The following is an 18,694-nucleotide window of genomic DNA, read 5'->3' as shown; positions in this document are numbered from 1 at the left end:
GGTGGGACGGGAGGCGCGGGGGCCGGGGCGGGGGCAGGGAAGGGGACCCGGGGGGGCGTGTTCCTTCCGCGTGCTCGGCCCCGCCCCACGCGCGCGCGGGCCCCGCCCCCTCCGGCCCCCGGCCGGGCAGGGCTGGGCGGCCATTTTGGGCAGAGCTTTGTTATGGTTGTGGGGCCGCCGGAGCCGCGCCAGGGCCCGCCCGGTGAGTGCGGCCCCCGCGCCGCCCCCGCCGCTCTTCCCGCACCCCCCGCGCCTTCACCCGGCCCCTGCCACCCCCAGGCCCGCCCCGCGGCCCCCCGCGGCACCGCGGGGCTCGGTGCGGCCCGGGAGCGGCCTCCCGCCAGGCCGATCCCCCCCACCCCCCCCCCCTGCGCTCGGTCCCGCGGCCGCGGCGGCTCCGTGGGGGGGCAGCGCGAGGTCCCCGCGGTCAGGGCCGGGCCGGGGCGGGCGGCGGGGACCGGGGCTCTGCGGTTTATTGTTTCCTGTTCAGCCGGGAAGTTCGTAGCGCTGACACTGCCGGGGCTGAGCTCCTGTCATGAGGCCGTCCGTGAGCGGGGCGGGGGGGGCGGGCCGGGGCGGCGGGTTCGTCCCGGGGGCCGGGCAGGGGCGACCCCGCTGTAGGCTGGAAACGAAAGCGGGCGGCCTGGCCGTTTCCCTTCGGCTCTTCCCGGGCCGCGCTTCCCGGCTGCCCCCGGCGGGAAGGGGCGGTCGGCGCCCGGCAGTGACACGTGTGCTGCGGGCAGCCGGGGCTCGGCTCGCTCTGCTCGCTGCCAGCGAGGCTGGGAAACTTGTCAGGTGCCGCTCGGTGTCTGCTCGGAGGAAAACAGCGCCTGGCCCGAGCGTGAGGCGGCTCTTTCCGGCTTGAAAGTTATTTCCGTGTGTCCGGTGTGTTCTGTGCCCCCTTGGCCTAAGGTCTTGTGTGGTCTAACTTAAAGGGCTGGGTCTGGTCTTGATCAGAACGCGCCTAGCGTTCCAAGTATCCATTTAAGACTTTGAATTCAGTTCAGTTTAGTAACGAGCTGTTTTGGAACGATTTTAGAGCAGTCAGTGGGTGTCTGCACAAATTACGAGTTTTTTAAACAGCTTTAGAGGAACAGAAGCTATTTAAATTCTTCTAAGTAATGGTGGAATGGTTTAAGAGTGTTGCTTAAAGATCTTTTTATATTAACATGACCAGGTAGGTCAGCTTGCCTTTCCCCGCCCCCGAGCTGTGAGTGACACAAGTGTTAGTAATGTTGATAATACTCTGAAACGTTGCAAGTGCCTGAGCAAAGTGTGGAAATAGCAAAGAGGGGGAATGGAGATAACAGCTGAGATAATTGGAGCGCCATCAAAGCTGAGTTTACCGTAGAGTTGACATTGCTTCTATAAAAATGTTAGGTGGTTATGAAAAAAGCTTATGCAAATGTTACTTCATGAATGAATATGGCTGGTATTTCAGTGAAAGGTTCCCCGTGCTTATCCATTTGGAGACTGGTATTTCAAACTTCCAGTTTCTGACTCAGGAAGGAAACAGGTGTAGAGCAGTGGTAGGAACAAATAAAATTCCCAGATTTAAGAGGAGCAGCTTTTCCTCTCTCACTCTTTCACATAATTTCTGGAGGAAAATCCCATTAAGAAGAACTTATTAAAAGTTTTGTATTCAGAACAGAAAGGCTTCAGGTGATACTTCCTTATGGTGTTGGGTTTTTTTTTACAGCAATTTGTAGGGAAGTGTGACAGCCCTCTGCATTTTATATTTATCTGGTTTATAGCCTTAATCCTATATGACACAGAAGTTTCCATTGCAGATATCATACGAGGACCTAAAGTGAAAATATGCAGGGAACAGATGGCATTTTAAAAAAACGCAAATCCTGTTTTTTCTGCGGTGTCTCAGAAATATGAGGAGCAGAATGCAGATGTGAAATACAACAAATCAAATGGAAGTGCATACTTTCCAAATGTTAGGAAAAATTCCTTACTTTGAGAATATTTACAGAGTATGATGACCTTGTCTCACTTATGTGACTGCTGCATGGTGTTTCTGAATCTTGACATTCCTGTTTTAAATTAGGAAATTAAGTCACTACAGAAAAAATAATATTCACTAGCATTTTCATTAAATGGAAACAGTATTTCAGGAGTTGTGTGATTCTTATTTTAATACAGAAAAATGCTGTGGTTAGATCTGCTAATTTCTTCAGGAGTGTGGGGTGTCAGATAATGTAGTTCTTGCCTTTACAAAGTGAAGAAAAACTATTGGCTCGGGAGTTAAAGTTACCTTTTTTTTTTCCCAGTGTTACAAGTTGTTTGAAGTTAGTTGTGTAACTGCTGAATTGACTTAGCTGTGAAGTGTACTCCAGGGTGTGCTTTGTTTGTTTGTCTGTACGAAGAGATTGGAAAAGGGCTGACTCTGTTCAGTAGAGCTGAAGCTTTAAAGCACCTCTCTCCTGTGGAGTGCTGGCTGTGCTTGCATGGACACAGCTTTTCCTTACAGCTCCATAGAAACCAGGAGGTGACTGTTGCTCTAACTTATCCAGGGACAGGTCATACTTACTGGATTTTGCAGTTGATGAGATAGTGTGTATACCAGGAAGTTTGTCTGGGATTTTTAAGTTTTATGTTAATTTATTTGTAGAGGCAGGAGGGGTTTAGTTTTGGTTCTGCAAACTCAGCATTATAAGTAGACATTTTACTGTCACTTACGTAGTGACCAGGATGCCAACTAAATCATGTGTGGCTTTTGTTTCAGCAAGAGGAATTGAAGTCCATGTTCTCTTTGCTCGTCAGATTTGATGAAAAGCAGTGAAGCTGGCAGAAACGTGGTCCTGCTTAGAATACTTCATGAAAGCCAGGATGTTGTTTAACTTGTGTGCTGTAACTTTATAAGTTCCTGTGAAAATGTGCCAAACTTTAATGAGTTACTGTATGGTCAGAAGATAAAGTTAGGGTTTTGGGAGTGGGTTTAGGTAGAGATTGATAGTGGCTAAGTGTCCGCTGCCCTATATGTGTATGTGCAAACACTGTGCAGCCCTAGAAGTTCTAGGTTAGGGCTGTGAGCGTGACAGTAAGCAGGGGGGGAAGCAGTTTGGCATAATCGATCATACATATTAGTGATCAGGATGTATCACTACAAACTGGAAATTCTTGATTAAAGTGTGCAACTCCTTCTCTAGCTGGTCCTCAAAAGTCAGGAGAAGAATTTTCACACTTTATGCTACTTAGGACTTTCTATAATTAAACAGCAAAGAGTTTTGCAAAGTGTTGGTGTATGCAGTTCTATAATATGACTAATCTGAAATAGTTGCACTTCCAAGGTCTGGCTTAACAAAAATGCTTTGAACCAGTGCAGCCAAACATAACTTGGGTTTTCTGCAATAAATGATGCTCAGAAAGAAATATTTTGCGGCATGTGACCTTGTGCCTCGGGGACTGTTGTACATTAGGGAGTTTGCCTGGAGCAACTGAAGTTCTGGGACTTACAGACATTCTAGCAAAACTGCCAATGTTGATTTGTTTTCTCCTTGAATCTTGTGATCATTTCCAGTTCAGTGTTTTGCATAGTTTTCTCCTCCACACTGGAAGGAGGATCACAGCTCCGTGGTGTGATTTTAGTGGCTCTTGATAAGAAAGTATGTGTATAATGTTGTCTAAATGTCCCTGGTTTTAACAATTCCCTTTTTTCAATACAGGAAGAAATTAGAAATTTTAATTTAATTTTTGGTGTCTCTTCTAGGTTCTGGATATCTGTGTGACCCCCTCCCCAAAGCGTATTTGAAACATACAGAGTATGTGGCAATGAGTGACACTCTCTTGGAATTTTGTCATCTTCAGTTTGTGATGAACAATTAACTTGTAAATAAAGGACTGAGTCTGCTAGGGAGGTATATGGTATTATTCTGGGCACAGAAATTATTGGTATTCACAAAGTTGCTGGTGAAGGTGTATGGTTAAGATTACAACAGGTTTCCAGCCTTTCAGCAGAGAGGAGTGTTTTGCCATTGTGTTTCAATGAGTCATCCATCATCAAGAGATTAATCAGGGCTCACGTGAGATGATCTGAAAAGACCTTTGATGTTAATCTTAAAAAAACTTAGCAAGGATCTCTCATCCTGAAAATATTGAATGTGTTATGATCTTGACTGTTAGTTTGGGAAAACTGTCTTTCCTCTACTCTGAACTCCAGTTAAAAGTAGAGAAATGGGTTAATGATAACTTCAGCATCTTCAGGTTGACTGGGCCTTCTGGAATGTATCCTACAGTATTTAGGGAGCTGAGAGGCCATGGGGCTGGAAAAAGTTCCAGAATGCTGAAGAGCTGAGGAGCATTTTTCCTCACAACATCTAGAAAAAAGGCAAGACCTGGGTATGTCCAAGGGAAGAATGTTCACATCAGGGAGTCTGTCCTGAGTCATGTACTTTTTGGTGGTTTCACTTCCCTATACTGCAGTAATGTTCTTACTGAATACACAGATAATGTGATCCTGACAAATTCAATAAATGGTCTGAAAACAATAGCTTTGGATTCAGCCATTTTGGTGTAGATGGGTTCAAATTACTGTGTTTTGGTATATTGCCTACACAGACAAGTAGCAGCTGGCAGGGCAGCAGTTCTGTGGGGGAGTATGTGGGGGTTGTAATGGTTCCTAAATTATCATGACTCAGCAGCATCACTGTCATGAAAATTCGCTTGTCATACTGGAACATTTAGAAGCATTTTAAATAAGGCAGTGAAGCAGTTTCTCCGTTCTGCTGAGGAGTGGTAGGTCTTCAGTAGGAACTGTTTTGTTCAGTTTGGGATAATGTGATACTTGAGAAAGTTATGGCTATGTAACAAGATCTGTAAAGAAAATAAAAAAGTCTGTGAAAGAGAGAAACCATAATCAAGGATTAGGGAAAAAATGGATTGGTTAGCTCTACAATGATTTTATATGTCACGTTTCATCGGACATAAGCAGGTGATACATAAAGCAGCTTTAAAAAGTTACCTGCAGGTATAACTGGGAGGCTGCTCTGACATCCTGTCACTGCCTGTGAGCTGTCACACTTGGTACATGGGTCATGTCAGTTTTTTCATCATTGATGCTTTGAACTTGAAAGCTTGATCTTTGCCAGTAAAATTTGACTGGTTGAGGGTAGTTTGTTTGTTTTTTAAAAAAGCATGACTATATTTGATCCCAGAATGTGACAGTAGATCCTGGTTTTGTTGCCAAAGAGTGCTGGGATACAGGGTGGTCTGTGAGACTTGCCCAGAGAAAAACAAAACACCACCTGCTAAAGTTGCCTTTCAGTCAGGGAATACTGAAGTTTTGGTCTGAAGAAAATACTTCTTAAAAGGTATCTGCAGGGAGAGTTTAGTTAGGTTTCCACATCCATCATGAATAAAACAAGCAGTTATGAGTTGAAATTGCAGCAGAATATGTTCAGGTAAGGCCTTAGATGCAGGGAGAGGCTTTCAAGCCATATGAATAACCAAAACATATTGTAGGAATACACTTGAGAATGCTGATGTGCTAATCTGGTTTCATTTACAGCTTCCAAAAAAATACTCCAGTGGAGGTATGTATAGCTGCATAATGAATTCCAGTCTGCTGATAACAAACTCGTTTTTCTGATACTTCATGAGACATTTTAGGATTAGTTTTTGGATCTCTGCAGGCTGAAGATCACTGTCCAAATTAGTGAAGGGGAGAGCATTGCTTAGTTGATTTTCAAAGACATCTGATGGAAGAGGGTAGAACTAAATTCTTTTAAACTTCTGGAAAAGGGGTTTAGATATGCAATATATGAAGATTTTTTTTTTTTTCCTCCGACACAGATGTTTTGCTTGTATTCCTTAATTTATTGTAGGACACTAGGATAGAATAATGACAGTGTTTTAGTCATGGCCTGCACAGATTACCTGGAGAAGAACAGCGCAATAATGTCTCTTCAAGATCTAAAGACAAAGCCCAAACCAGCTGGACAACATTTTGTCCATAACTCCTTGCTTTATTTTAACTCAGTTTAATGGACTAGATCATAGGGAGAACTCCAGGAAAACACTGTGAACATACAAAGAGGATATCTGTCCAGCTGCAACAAATAATTAGATCACAGGACTAGAGATCACTTTTTCCCTTTCTTTCTTTTTTTTTTTTTTTTAAGCCAAGACCAAACTAGTGGGATATATATTATTTTTGCAATTTATTTTATATGTATGAGAGTCGTTTTAAACTGAATTTTGTTCAGTGACTTTTCTGCATTGATATTTGTTAATACTTTCTCAATCAGAGAAAGTGCTGAAAATGTTGAACCAGTGAGATGAAAACCATTGCAGACAATATAAACTTCACAAACTGTAATGCAGGTGTTGTACACATGCTGAAAAGTGCTGAGTGAACACGTCTTTGTCATGTCCTAGTTACGGACAAATAAATGTGGAGTTTGATCATATTGTCCTGGTCTTGATGTAAAAGGGTTTGGAAACAATCCAGATGCAGGGAGGGGCAGAGGTATGAGCTGTCCCTCAGTCTTGGCAAGTTGTCTTTAGGGGAAGTACCTATAACTGGAATGCACCTCCCTTCCCAGTTTGTTCTACTGGTCTTGTAGGACCCAGGCAATGGTATTGAGGGGAAGAATTACTCCAGTACTGGTTAGAAGTGTCTCTTATTTCTAAATGTCCTCTGTTTTGTTGACTTTCAATTCTCCTTCCTCTTTGCAAATGACATGCCTTCTACTTGCTTATCCTTCATCTGGAATGCAGATCTGTACTTCCCTCTACTTGATTTGTAGTCTCTCTTGCCTTGACACAAATATTTGATAAATAGTCTGGTTGCATTTGAGGCTCTTTTCCAAAGGAAATGTGTTTTTCTCCACTCCAAACAGAATATATTTAAATGTAAATGTGCTATAGTAGCAATAATAACCCTGATAAAATACTGATTTATAAAATACCCTTAGTGGGAAATACCCATCACATAATTTTTTTTGAAGGTACTGGAGGACTACTTTTTTAACTTCTGCTTAGGCTTCATCCACATTTCTGGAAGACAGGTAGACAGGAGGTATGTAGCATACAGTGGGGATAAGCCAGTAATAACATATTTGCAATTCTTTCCTCATGATGGAGAGCATTATCCTGGTGTGTGCTACTGTGCAGCAGAAGTGACTTTGTTCCTTAGGGCTTTGGGCAGACTGCACAGATGGGCTCTTCATTGCCCTTTCACTCATTCTGTCATGAGGGTTTGGGGACAAGAGCAGTACCTTAAAGGCATTTATGACAAGGTGCTGTGCTGTGTAAGCTTCTGGGCAGAACAGAGCCTTATCTTGACTTACTTGCAAAAGGTCTGTAGATCAAAGTGCAGTACAAAATAGATGTTTGATTTTGTTCCTTGAAGAGCTAAAAAGACCTTTGGATTTGATTAAAATAGTAGAATACTTTCTCCAGATTTAAAATACCTTATTTAATAAAATGCTAAAGCTGTTTGAAAGTTCAGAGCATTGTTCACATGTAAAGCCTAATACTATTTAAAATATGTTTCTCTCATTTGTATCAGTAGTGTCAGTGGATGCACTTGTTTAAGAGAGGTGTGCAATCCCTGAAACCCTACTCCCTGCAGCAGGGTAGAGCAGTAAACAGGTTTTAATATTTCAGGTAAATACCACAGTTCCCTAACATAAACAAGTAGTAAAGACAGTTGAAGGGGCATTGGAGGAAAGAGGAATCTTAACAGGCACAGGAGAGGCATAAGGGATGACTGCATTGCCTGTGGCTGCACAGTATGAAACACGCGGGAATAATTGGTGATACACATAATATCTAGAAAGTCTGTGCTCTCCTATTTTGTGCTTATGAGGAGTTGAGTCTTTTAGATTTTACATGTTTTAAATGGCTTTATCTTTTGTATTCTTGCTGCTTTGAGGAGTAAACTCATGAAAACTCCTTGGAAGGGTTCATTTTTGATGTATCACACTTGCTGGCTGAGGTCCAGAGACTTATCATCTTACACAGGCTTCTGTCCAGGTTCCCTTGATGCTGTCTTTTCCAAAATGTGCTTTGGGCTTTTGAGTTAAGTACAACTTGCTTCCAAAGACAAGTTTGCTGGCTTTTGTGTGATAACCTTGCTTGCAGAAACTTGGATCAACAGAAGGGCTGGTATCATTCAATCAATAGCATTTCTAAAGGTGGTATTTTTGTCAGTGGTGTTTTCTTGTTCGATGAAGAATCTTTCCCACAGTCCTAGAAGTTATTTTTATCTATTACTTGGTTGTTACTCTTGTATGCCCTTGTACCTTTAATTGCTGTCACAAAGGACAAAAATCATCTCCTTACATGCTGCACTCTAGATCTCAGTATGTATTCATGAGACCAGACTGCTCAGGCTTTGCTCAGTATGTGGTTTTGTGGGGGTATGTGTTTGTCTAGAAGTTTTGAAGGCGGTAAGACTGGGTCAGCATGACCTTGGAGAAGTGGAAAGTAACTATGTGAAGGGGCAGGTTGTTTGTGAAGCAGAGCTGTGTGAGATTCAATGGAAAGACTGTCAGTAGAGAAAAGGGGATTAGGACCCCTAGATGGGTCTGTATGGACCTTTCTTTACCTCTTTGCAGTTCATTTAAGTTTGTCGTCTGGTTTGCATAAATGGTCAGGTATGTAACCATTGGTATGATATTCCCCCACCCCTAGCCTGTTACTCTGGAAGGACTTTTGTATGGCCACGCTTCTGGCATGTTTTCATCTTGGAATACAGATTTATATGGCAGTGTTCTGACTAGAATACAAAATAGTTTTGATGACTCTGCAAGATGGATTCATTTGCTTTAAACTTGAAAAACAAGGTGTTAATCTCAGTAATAGCTGCTTTTCACTAAAACGTTTAATATCTATATCTGGGAATATTTTAGTTTAGTATATGATTAACATTTTAATCCATCATTTAGTGTTCTAAAATGGGCTTATATTTCTGTAATTCTAGAAAACCTGTTATGAGTGATGCTTTACATTTTTAGATAATAGATTTTTTTTTCAGCAGCCAGATGCTATTTAAACAATGATTTTTGTAGTATTTTTAATTAATAGGGCAGTCCTTTATATTTGTACAGCCATTTTGGAGGGCTGGCTGTGGGATATAATGGGAAAAAACAAGTAGTGATGATGTATCTGGGATATAGTTCTTCTGGTTCCTGATACCTCAGGTGTGTGAGCTCTACCAGTTGTACGTGCCATTCCGGAACATCTGCGTTTGTCCTCTCCAAAGGGAGCTGTTCTGCAGTTGTGCAGACTGGATGAAGGTGTGTCTAGACAATTGTATTAATGGAACTGAAAGCAAAAGGAAAGTAAGTTTGTTTTGTAGATACTTTATGTAGGTGAACTGGAAACAAATGATCTCAACTTGTGAAGATGTGGCTCACCAGTTGTTATGACAACTGAATGAGTTATACTACACTTGTGTCTTTTACAGTGAGGTCTAATAATGTGTGCAGACTTGGAGTAGGATTTATAATTATATTATAAATGGAATTCACTGGCACAGATTTCCCAGCGAAGTTGTGGATGCCCCATCACTGGAAATGAGCAACCTGGTCAAGTGGAAGGTGTCTCTGTGTGTGGTAGGGGGGCTGTAACTAGATGCTCTTTAAGTCGAAATATGATTACCTTAATAAATTTATTATGATAGTTAGATCAAGCCATGTTCTGTTAGAGGTTTTTTTCAGGATAGTGAAATTTCATGTGAGGCTTTTTGATATCCTTAAGGAAATCAGTAGCATGCTTTTGACTCTTCCTGAGTTGGACCCCAGGCTATGGTTCCCTGTTTCTGTGAATGTATTAGGTGAATTGGAGTTTATGAGAAAGAGATATTTTAGTGAATACATATAGTATTAATTCCTTATCATAAAGTAACATACACCTATTCAGTGGCACTACTCTGAAAAGCAGCTAAGTGGAAAGTGGTCTGTTTTGAATGTTTGGGCACATCTGCCTAATTAAATAATTTTAAAAGAGCTTCACAGAAAGAAAACTGATGAGGGAAGTAAATTCTGTTCTGCCTTCTGCATCCATTAAATTGTTCACTAATGCTTCTGAATGCTTTTGCAACCCAGCTGACATCTGATCTTTAGGAATATTACTGAAATCCTCATTGACTTTGCTGGTTAGAAAAGCAAATCTTTACTTCTTTAAAGTAAACATGTTTTATTTAGAGTAATAGATAGAAATGCAGTGAACTGAAATTGTGGCAGGGATAGACAGGTGTTGTCCTTATGACCTTTTACAGCTGCTATTAACTGGATTGATAAATGTGTAATGAAAGGTAAAAGTTTACTTTTATGCTGGTTTTCTACTAGAGGCTCCATGTCTTTGTGATTTGCTGTTGCAGGAAAGGAGAAACTGAAGTAAAGACTGCAGTTCATAGGATTTTGGTAGACAGTGGTGCTGAAGGGACTCAGGGATGTTTGCAGGGTACAGTGAAGCAGAAAAAGCACCCAGTAAAACGTGTCCATTTCAGAAACATGCACTGCAGTATGTGATGTGGACAAAGGTTGGAAACCCTGGTTCCAGGTATTCCCAGAGAGGTGCTGGAACAGCACATCATGGCACAGCAGGCAGTCTGGAACTCAGGTGAGACTGCTTCCTGTTGCGTTTTTAAAGTCTGGTAGGCCAAGGCAGGAGATGGAAGAGGAAGTAATAGGAGAAATGCACCACTGCTAAGGCTCCTCTGTTCTGTTTCTTAGGACTTCTGAAATACCTTGATCCATTTCCAGTGAAAAATTTCATAGCTCAATGGCTCTGATTATATTTAGCTTGTCTCTCTAGGCTCATGTTCTGGTCAATGTAGGTCTTTACATATTGAGCATCTCCTTTGTTCCCACTGCTAGGTATATCTGAAAAGCTCAGATAGAAAAGCTTTGAGAGTCAAAGCTTTAGAAACTGATTTAGAGATTAAGTCTGATCAAGTCTGTGTTAGGAGTAGAAATGAAAGTAAGCAGAAGGCTCAAAACAACCATGCAAACTGTGGTACAGCAACAACTTTATGGAAGGGATATTGGAGAATGGGGGTTTGTCTCTGACTGCAGATGTTTTTTACCGTGGTCTGTGTCTTTTTAAATTGAATGTGCTTGTACGTTCCTTCTGTTTTCATGCCAGTTTTTAATATTTGTTTAGACAAATACGCTATAGAATCTGGTATATAAAAGAGCACCTGACAATTTTGTTTGACTGGGCGATAAATACCACTTCTACTTGCGTATAAAATGACACAGTGAAGGATATTTAGTTGTGAAACTTAAGCACTTGCCAAGGGAAAAAATACTTTTGGAACAACAAAACCTTAAGAAAATAGGTTGCTATAAAGTAACAGTAAAGACATTTTTAATGTTACATGTAAAAAGTGATAATATAAATTGTTAACAGTTCTAATTAACCTTTAAAAATAAGTGGAACCCAGGTACTAATACAGAGTTCAGTTCTTTTTCATATTTAGATTACTTGCCAAAGACTTACTCATTTTGATGGGTGAGATAATATTTTGAGATAGTTGACAGACAACCTTTTTTCCTACACCAAAGCTCATTAATGCACATTTCATTGTTCTGAAAGGAGATATGACTTTAGAGAACATTTCATTTAGTAATATGACTATTATTTTCTTTTTTCTCTTCATATTAACAGAAATAATTCACATTTTAATTCATTGAAAAAGGAAAAAAGAATTAATAAGATTTGCATTGACAAGCACTTTTGTTTGCTTTTTCCTCTGGAATTGGGAGTGGCTACTGATGATCTTTGTCCTTGTGTTTTCCATAGTGAAGGGGAGATCAGTTTGATTGAACTGCAATTGCAGTGTCAGAAGAACTGAGTAGTTGTCAAAGGTCATTTCAGTTCTGTGTAGTAATAGGGGCAAAAATATTAGTGTTAGATATTAAGAATGCACAGTTTTGCCACTGTATAAATGGTCCATGCTCTTAAATCTTGAACATTTAATGCTGTTTTGGTGACGTTGTACCTAAACAATAGGGTAAAGTCTGATAAGGATGATTCGAGGTATTTAGAAGGCTCTTGTGGATACTCTTAGTTTGGAAGAGGCATGACTTGATGAGTCCATGTCTCTTGGGTAAAATCCTGAATGTCATGAAAAACTGACTAGATTTGGGCACTTTGGTAGCACAGGAAATACCCAGTTGAATTGAGGCTAGTACTTTTTAATAGCTACAAATTGACTTCTACATAAAGCACAAGTAAACTGCCCGCTCTCATTTGGGAGGCAAAAATGTATAAATGTGTCTGAAAACAAAGCAACTGAACAGATTTGCATAGGACTTTGACTGGTTAGTCAAACTGTAGTCAACTGTTAGTCAACTGTAATAGACTCTGGCTTAAAAGTCTGAGAAAGTATCCTGGAAGTCCTGATGCTGTTTGTTCATGGTCTTGTACTTTTTTCCTCAAGAATTTATTATAGGTTGCTGTTAGAGAGGGTAATGGAGAGACTTTGGGTCTTGCCCATTAGGATTTTGTGATGTTGTCAGTAGAGTGATGGGTTATGGAAGTGGTCTCAGGTAGGTTGCAGATGCGCTGTTGGGCAGGATTTAGAGTGTGTGTGAGAACGGGGCACGTGGGCTAATCCTGGAGACCGAAGGGTTTCAGTGCTGCTATAATTTACAGCACTTCATCTAACAAGGTTTTTGCTTTAGCAAAAAGTATTGCATTTTAATCTGGCATCTGTTGTTCTTTTTGTGCTGGGACATGCCCAGGAAGGCGATGACTGAGGAGTTACATATGTCCCTACTGAATTTTGGAGTCAGGTCTAGGTGTTGTCCTAGACTGTCTACATGCATGTTAGGCTCTGCTTAAGGAGCTGCCCTGGTCACCCATACTAACAGTGATATCAGAATAGCAGTTTAGGAGACCCAAATCTCTGCAAGATCATCTGTAAATTGGTGGTGAAGTTTCACAAAATGTTTCACCTTTGCTTAGACTGTGCTGAAATATAAAGGGAAGACTCACAGCAACACAAACTGTTGATATGCTTTTCTCTGGCCTTTTCAAAAGGTACTGGGAACCTTTTTGGTGAATGGAACCTAGGTATTGTACTTCTGTGGTGTTTTTGTTTCGTGCTCAGATCTTGTTCTTACTTCAAAACTGCAGTTCTGTGGTATTAATTTATTTGGATACCTTAAATCCAGAGAACGGTTCTCTGTGGGCTTTCTTTAGGTCCATTTTTCATGTTGCTCTGAACCATTCTCAAGGTTCATTAAATCAACTTATTTTTTTTTAACTTCTATCAATAGCTTGACATAGCTTAATTGCTATACATTTCGTTCTGAAAAGCATATTTATTCAGAAGGTAATGAATCTTGTTTAAATATAGTCAACTGCATTGAGTTTGTCCCTGTTTTATCTTCTACTTAGTGCTCAAACATTTGGTAGTAGACTTAGAAGGTCACAGCTGAAGGAGTTCTGTAGCTGTACAGAGTTTAGCAGGATGGGAAGTCTGTTCTGTCTACAGCAGATGTTCCATTCTGTCCATTATGCACACTGGAAAATTACCCTTTAATATAAAAACGGGGTTTTATAGATTACAACTTTAGTTGTTTGCAATGTGTGGCTCTCAATAGATCGTAGCGCAGGGTAGGGTGCTCAGAAAGTTCCCGGATCAATACTGTTTGTGGCCATGACCACTCTGCTTTTTTCTCATCTTGGCTGGTAGCTTATATGCATTGTGAGGCTGCTTGTTCTTACTTCGTCTGCAGAAATGTGATTGTGGCTCAGATCTTGGGTGCAGAAGTGTTTCCATCTTTCCAAACTCCTCCATACAACAGTAACATCCAGTTCTAGAAAGAAAAAAAAGCCAGAAAAATGAAGGGATTTATTAAAGGGGTGACCTAGAAGATAAAAGGTGGCGATATTTTACTATTCCCCAGTGTGTGTTTATTTTGAGCCTTGATCAAAATCACCTTTAAAACTTTTTTTAAAGTCCACATGCTTAAGTAAGGAATGACATCACATGCACAATGAAAACCAGAACTGATCAAAGAATGGAACCATATCCAAACAAAGAAAACAGACTCTGATAAGTCAAACATAAAAGCATAATAAGGCATACCTAAAGGTATCCTGTGAACAGCTGATGGCATCAGAACAGTAATAAAACTTCTCAGTTGTTTCAGGATCACTAAACTATTTGCTTCTGGTTAGGTAGGATGGTTCAAGAAAAAAGAGGTCATAGCAGAATAACTCAGGTTTTGGTGGTGATGGTGGTATTTTCCATGGAGAAGTTAATGAAATACCGTTTGTTTTGCTGTCATCATCCTCTTGAGAGGGAAGTCTAGCTGTCCTGGAACAGATGAGGAATGATGTGGGCATGTAGAGATGAAGTGTTTGGAATGGCCGGGCCTACCTGCAGCCCAGAGTCTCATTATTTTAGCAACAGGTTTTAAAATCGCTATGAAGTGTGGAATCACTTTCATTAAGTGCATGCAGTTTCTCCAGTCTTCCCTTTATTCTGATTGTTTTTGTTGCCCTTTTGTGGACTAAATCTGGGAAGAGATTATTTAAAAGTAAAAATGCGCTTTTCAGGGACTCTTTTTTAATTAGATTATTTCAGGTGTTTTGATCAGAGATCAAATAGCTTTTGGCACTTGCACTATAGTTGTTCAATTTCCCTTTCTGCTCTTCTCTTTAGTCATACTTTGTTATGTTTGTGCCACTTGTATTGATGGAGTTGTGTTTGGTTTTTTACAGTGACGACAGTTCCTGTCTCACCTCTTTGATGGAAGAGGACTATGACCCAGAAGTGAACTCTTCACTGTAGAACAAGAAGCTCTTGTGGATTAATTGTGTCCCTTTAAAAGCAGCACCCAGTCTACAAAAAATAGAGTAGAAGAGATTATTTTTGGACCTGCCTTTTTTTGTTCATGTGACCTATGTTTCAGCATGTAAATGGTGAAAAACAGGGAGAACATTTGTGCCTGCTTCTGAGCTTTATATCAAGTAGTGCTTAGCTCTGTGGAGCATTAGCCAAGTTACGTGAAGACTAGAGTATATCCTAACATTCATTTTTTAAAATATTTTACCTTTTTTTAGCAGATATATGTGATAAAAATGAAATTTATATTTTAAGAGCACTTGGGCAGATGCTTCTTGTTTAGATCTCAGCATTTAGGGCAAACGTTTTTATGTAACATCTTTTTTTCCAGAGTGTTTAGGTTGATCTGCTGCAGATCATGAACTGTCCAGCAGCCTTGAGTGTATCTGTTCAATATTAACCATGATGTTGCTCTGAATGTTGTCATGCAGACTCAAAGCTTTTTGTAATGTAAAGGCTGATTTCTGTACTACCACGACCAGAGGAAATTTAATGAGGTGAACGTGGGCGTGGCTTTTTTAAATATAAATTACCTTCTTAGGTATCTTTTTTTTGTAGTGAGAGTGCAAAGAGAGGGTAAAATGAGCAGCTGAGGGGGTGAAGGGCACAGTTGGCACGAAGTGCGGCCTCTCGTGCTCTGCTTCGAGACGCACTATTGCCTCAAGGCTGGCCTTCCAGAATTCTGGAGAAGGAAGGAAACCAGAGGTCACTGAAGCACAGAAACTGAGGACATTGGACTACAGAGGCCAAACTCAGGGTAAGTGATCATATATATTTACTGCTTTACTTATACTGTACTGACCTGTTTCTAGATAAATTAAAGCTGAAAAATAAAGCAAAATGGTAAATTGGAGAACCTTCCACAGAAAAGGTGGAATTCAGTTATATGGAGCAATACTGAAATATTCATCATTTTGAGCAGTAAAAATTTCTATGATATGTTGAAAAGAATATAGGAATGCAGGAGCTGACATATGGTTGTCTTTCAGGTCTCTGATCTGCTTTGAATGTCTCTTAATATCACCAGTTGATCTTATTAGATTTACAGCCTCTGGAATAAAGCATGCAGTGGTCACTCCTTTGCAGACTATGAGACAATGAGCAATGAAGGATCGTACCCCAAATTCTGTATTGTCTTGATTTTCACATCTGCCTTGTATGGCTTTTCTATGCCATTGGTTGTTTTCTTCCCCCTCCACACCCATTCTGTCATGAACCTCATGGGTGTGTTAATTGTAAACAGGAAGTAACTGGGAATGTTGAGGTTCTTACCTGTTTCAGTCAGAGGAACAAAGTCAGCAGAAGACAAATGCTCAAATATAATACAAAAAACTTCAGCACTTTTCCCTTCCTGTTTGTATAGGCCAAACTTGGAGAGATCAATTGTATTATTATTTCAGTTTGGATGCGATGACAGGGAATGTTCTTTTCATTTACAGAGCCTGGCCATGAGGTTTGATGCCTCATTTTATTGAAGGGAGACACTGGACCTAAATGGCGCAGCATGACTTTGTTCCTGCCTGGCTTAACTTCTCAACACCACAGTCAACCAAGGTAACAGTAACACAGATTTGCTCCTTTCACAGCTCTGACCATGGGTAAGATCAGTGTGTTGGGTTCTGTGTGATTCTGTGTGAGACAGGGGGATCTGTGATCGCATCCAGGCTCGTCAGCATTGCTGGCTAATCAATGCAGTTATGGATGCTGTATGGAAAACTCATACAGGAATATGGGGGTTGGTGGTTTTTTCAGTTAGCCAAATATCACTGCTGGGCTGATAGGCTCCTGGAGAGTCCAAATGAGTGCTTCATTACATGACTTTTTACTTTCTGCAGTCCCCTGCAGCCACCTTTGAGAAACATGGAGAGCATCTTCCACGGGGAGAGGGCCGCTTTGGCGTGAGCCGCAGGAGACACAACTCTTCCGATGGATTTTTCAATAATGGGCCTCTCCGAACTGCGGGAGGTGAGTAAGAAGGATCAGAATGCAGCCTGAGAGCAAACATTTTGAAATAGTCTATACAGAATTAAGAATTCAGCAGAATAGAAGCATTTTCCCAAACTGCACGTTTTCAAAACATCCTATGAAAAAGTTGTACTACTCTCCTGTGCAGTGTGCTCAGGCCTTAAGAGGTTTTCATAGTAGCTATATGTGCATTGTGTAGCTTGATTTGTTTTCTGATATAATCACACAGTACTTAATAAGTTCAGCTCAGTAGTTACTTAGTAAACACCGTCTGAACAACAAGAAAAGCAACCTGAGTTATTTCCAGTATTCTGCATACTGTGTTGATTTTTTTATTTGCATCCTTATCTCCTTTTGTTTAGACTGCTGGCATCAGCCATCCCTTCTCCGCCATGATTCTGTAGATTCTGGTGTTTCTAAAGGAGCTCATGTTGGGCTTTCTGGCAGTCAGCCTGGCTGGCATGGTCCCTCACGGGGCCATGATGGTGTGAGCCAGCGTGGAGGAGGAGGAACTGGAGTTCATCGCCACTGGAATGGCAACTTCCATTCTCGGAAAAGTTCCGCCTTTCAAGAAAAGCTGCCTGTTGAATCCAGGGAGGAGAAGAAGGAAGATAAAGAGCATTTGCAGTTTGAGGAGGAAGACTTTGTAAGTGTGTAGCTTCTCACTAGAAGTGGAAGGTGTGAGAAATGGCTTTTCAGATCTCATTTGTATTAGCATTGATAGGTGGTGAGGATCTAGAGTTGCATTCCACTCAGTGTTTGAGACACAACAAATTTAACAAAATTATTCCAGCACTGATAGGATGCAGATTGGTACCCAGAGCCCTCAGGACTTGAAGACCTGTTGGATTATGGTGTTTGGCTCATATGTTTTGCCAAATGATTATTGTGAACTGAAGGCATTTTAACGTTCAAGCCAGGTCTTCAGTGAAACCTGTAAGGTGACAGAGGAAGAGTAGTTGTATTGACTTTGTGGCTTTGCTTACAAAGCCTTTTTTTTGCTCCTAGAAATACACTTGTTCAGTTTCTCCTCAGTCTGCCTGCTTCAGTCTTCCTGTTCCCTTCACTCTGATACGTTGGTGTTTGTGATAACCTTCCCAAGCTTGTTCATGACAAGCTCAGACCTTTGCAACCATCTGCCGTGAATCTTCTGGAACACTATTATCAAAGAAGTTTTCCTCTCTCTCTCTGTTAATCTGTAGATCAGGTTCTCTTGAGCCATTTTTCCATCAACATCTCCAGTTTACCAACTTTGTTCTTATTCAGCATTTTGATTCATGTGGTATTATCAGTATGATAGTCTCTTACATCCTGGCACTATTTTTACTGGAATATCTTTAGTTTCTCAAACTTTATCAAACAGTGCTTGGACTTAAAACTTTCATCTTTACCATGATCCTTAATGCTAATGCTTTGAGAGATGCACACCTTTTCTGCTTCTTCTTTTCAATTTATTTCTATTTCTCCTGACCTCTGAAGGGTGTTATATTATCAGACCATGTGTTTTTCTTTCTGCATCTATTTCTTGGTGTCTCTAGGCTTTTCTTGACCAGTGTAATGAGAAGAATATCCTCTGTAAGGTTCTCATAACTCTGTCCTTTCCCCTAATGCAATTCCTCTGTCTTCATCCTAAGTGCTAAAGCCTTTGCTGCCTCTTGTAATGAGAGGTTCTGGTGATACTTTGCACTTTTGGGTGTATCATCATCATGAGGTTTTTGCTATTTTATTCAGCATTCAGCATTTGTCTCTGGAAGGCTGTTCACAGTTGAAATTGTTGTGGCAGTTTGATGGCTTCTGCTCAGGAATTTACGAGTCAGAGTGAAATACATGAATACCCACAGCTGCTTCAAGCCAAAATCCAGAGCCTACACTTAAATTGCCACAGGAGGCAGTTTGATTTAAGCTGCT

General features: G+C 40.9%; 1 protein-coding gene across 1 annotated transcript in view; it reads left to right on the top strand.

Moving 5' to 3' along the window:
• Positions 1-66: 66 nt before the first annotated feature.
• Positions 67-18,694, top strand: part of GPBP1L1 (GC-rich promoter binding protein 1 like 1) — a 31,978-nt gene continuing 13,350 nt past the window's right edge. Inside the window, exons 1-5 of the mRNA XM_058842352.1 lie at positions 67-202; positions 14,698-15,578; positions 16,261-16,375; positions 16,657-16,786; positions 17,149-17,432. Coding sequence (XP_058698335.1) covers positions 16,316-16,375; positions 16,657-16,786; positions 17,149-17,432 — 474 coding nt within the window. The 5' untranslated portion in view covers positions 67-202; positions 14,698-15,578; positions 16,261-16,315. The remainder of the gene's footprint in view (positions 203-14,697; positions 15,579-16,260; positions 16,376-16,656; positions 16,787-17,148; positions 17,433-18,694) is intronic.

Source organism: Poecile atricapillus, chromosome 7 (genome assembly GCF_030490865.1).
Source record: "Poecile atricapillus isolate bPoeAtr1 chromosome 7, bPoeAtr1.hap1, whole genome shotgun sequence".
NCBI classification, from domain to species: Eukaryota; Metazoa; Chordata; class Aves; order Passeriformes; family Paridae; genus Poecile; species Poecile atricapillus.
This window is presented reverse-complemented; position numbering and strand designations above follow the sequence as displayed.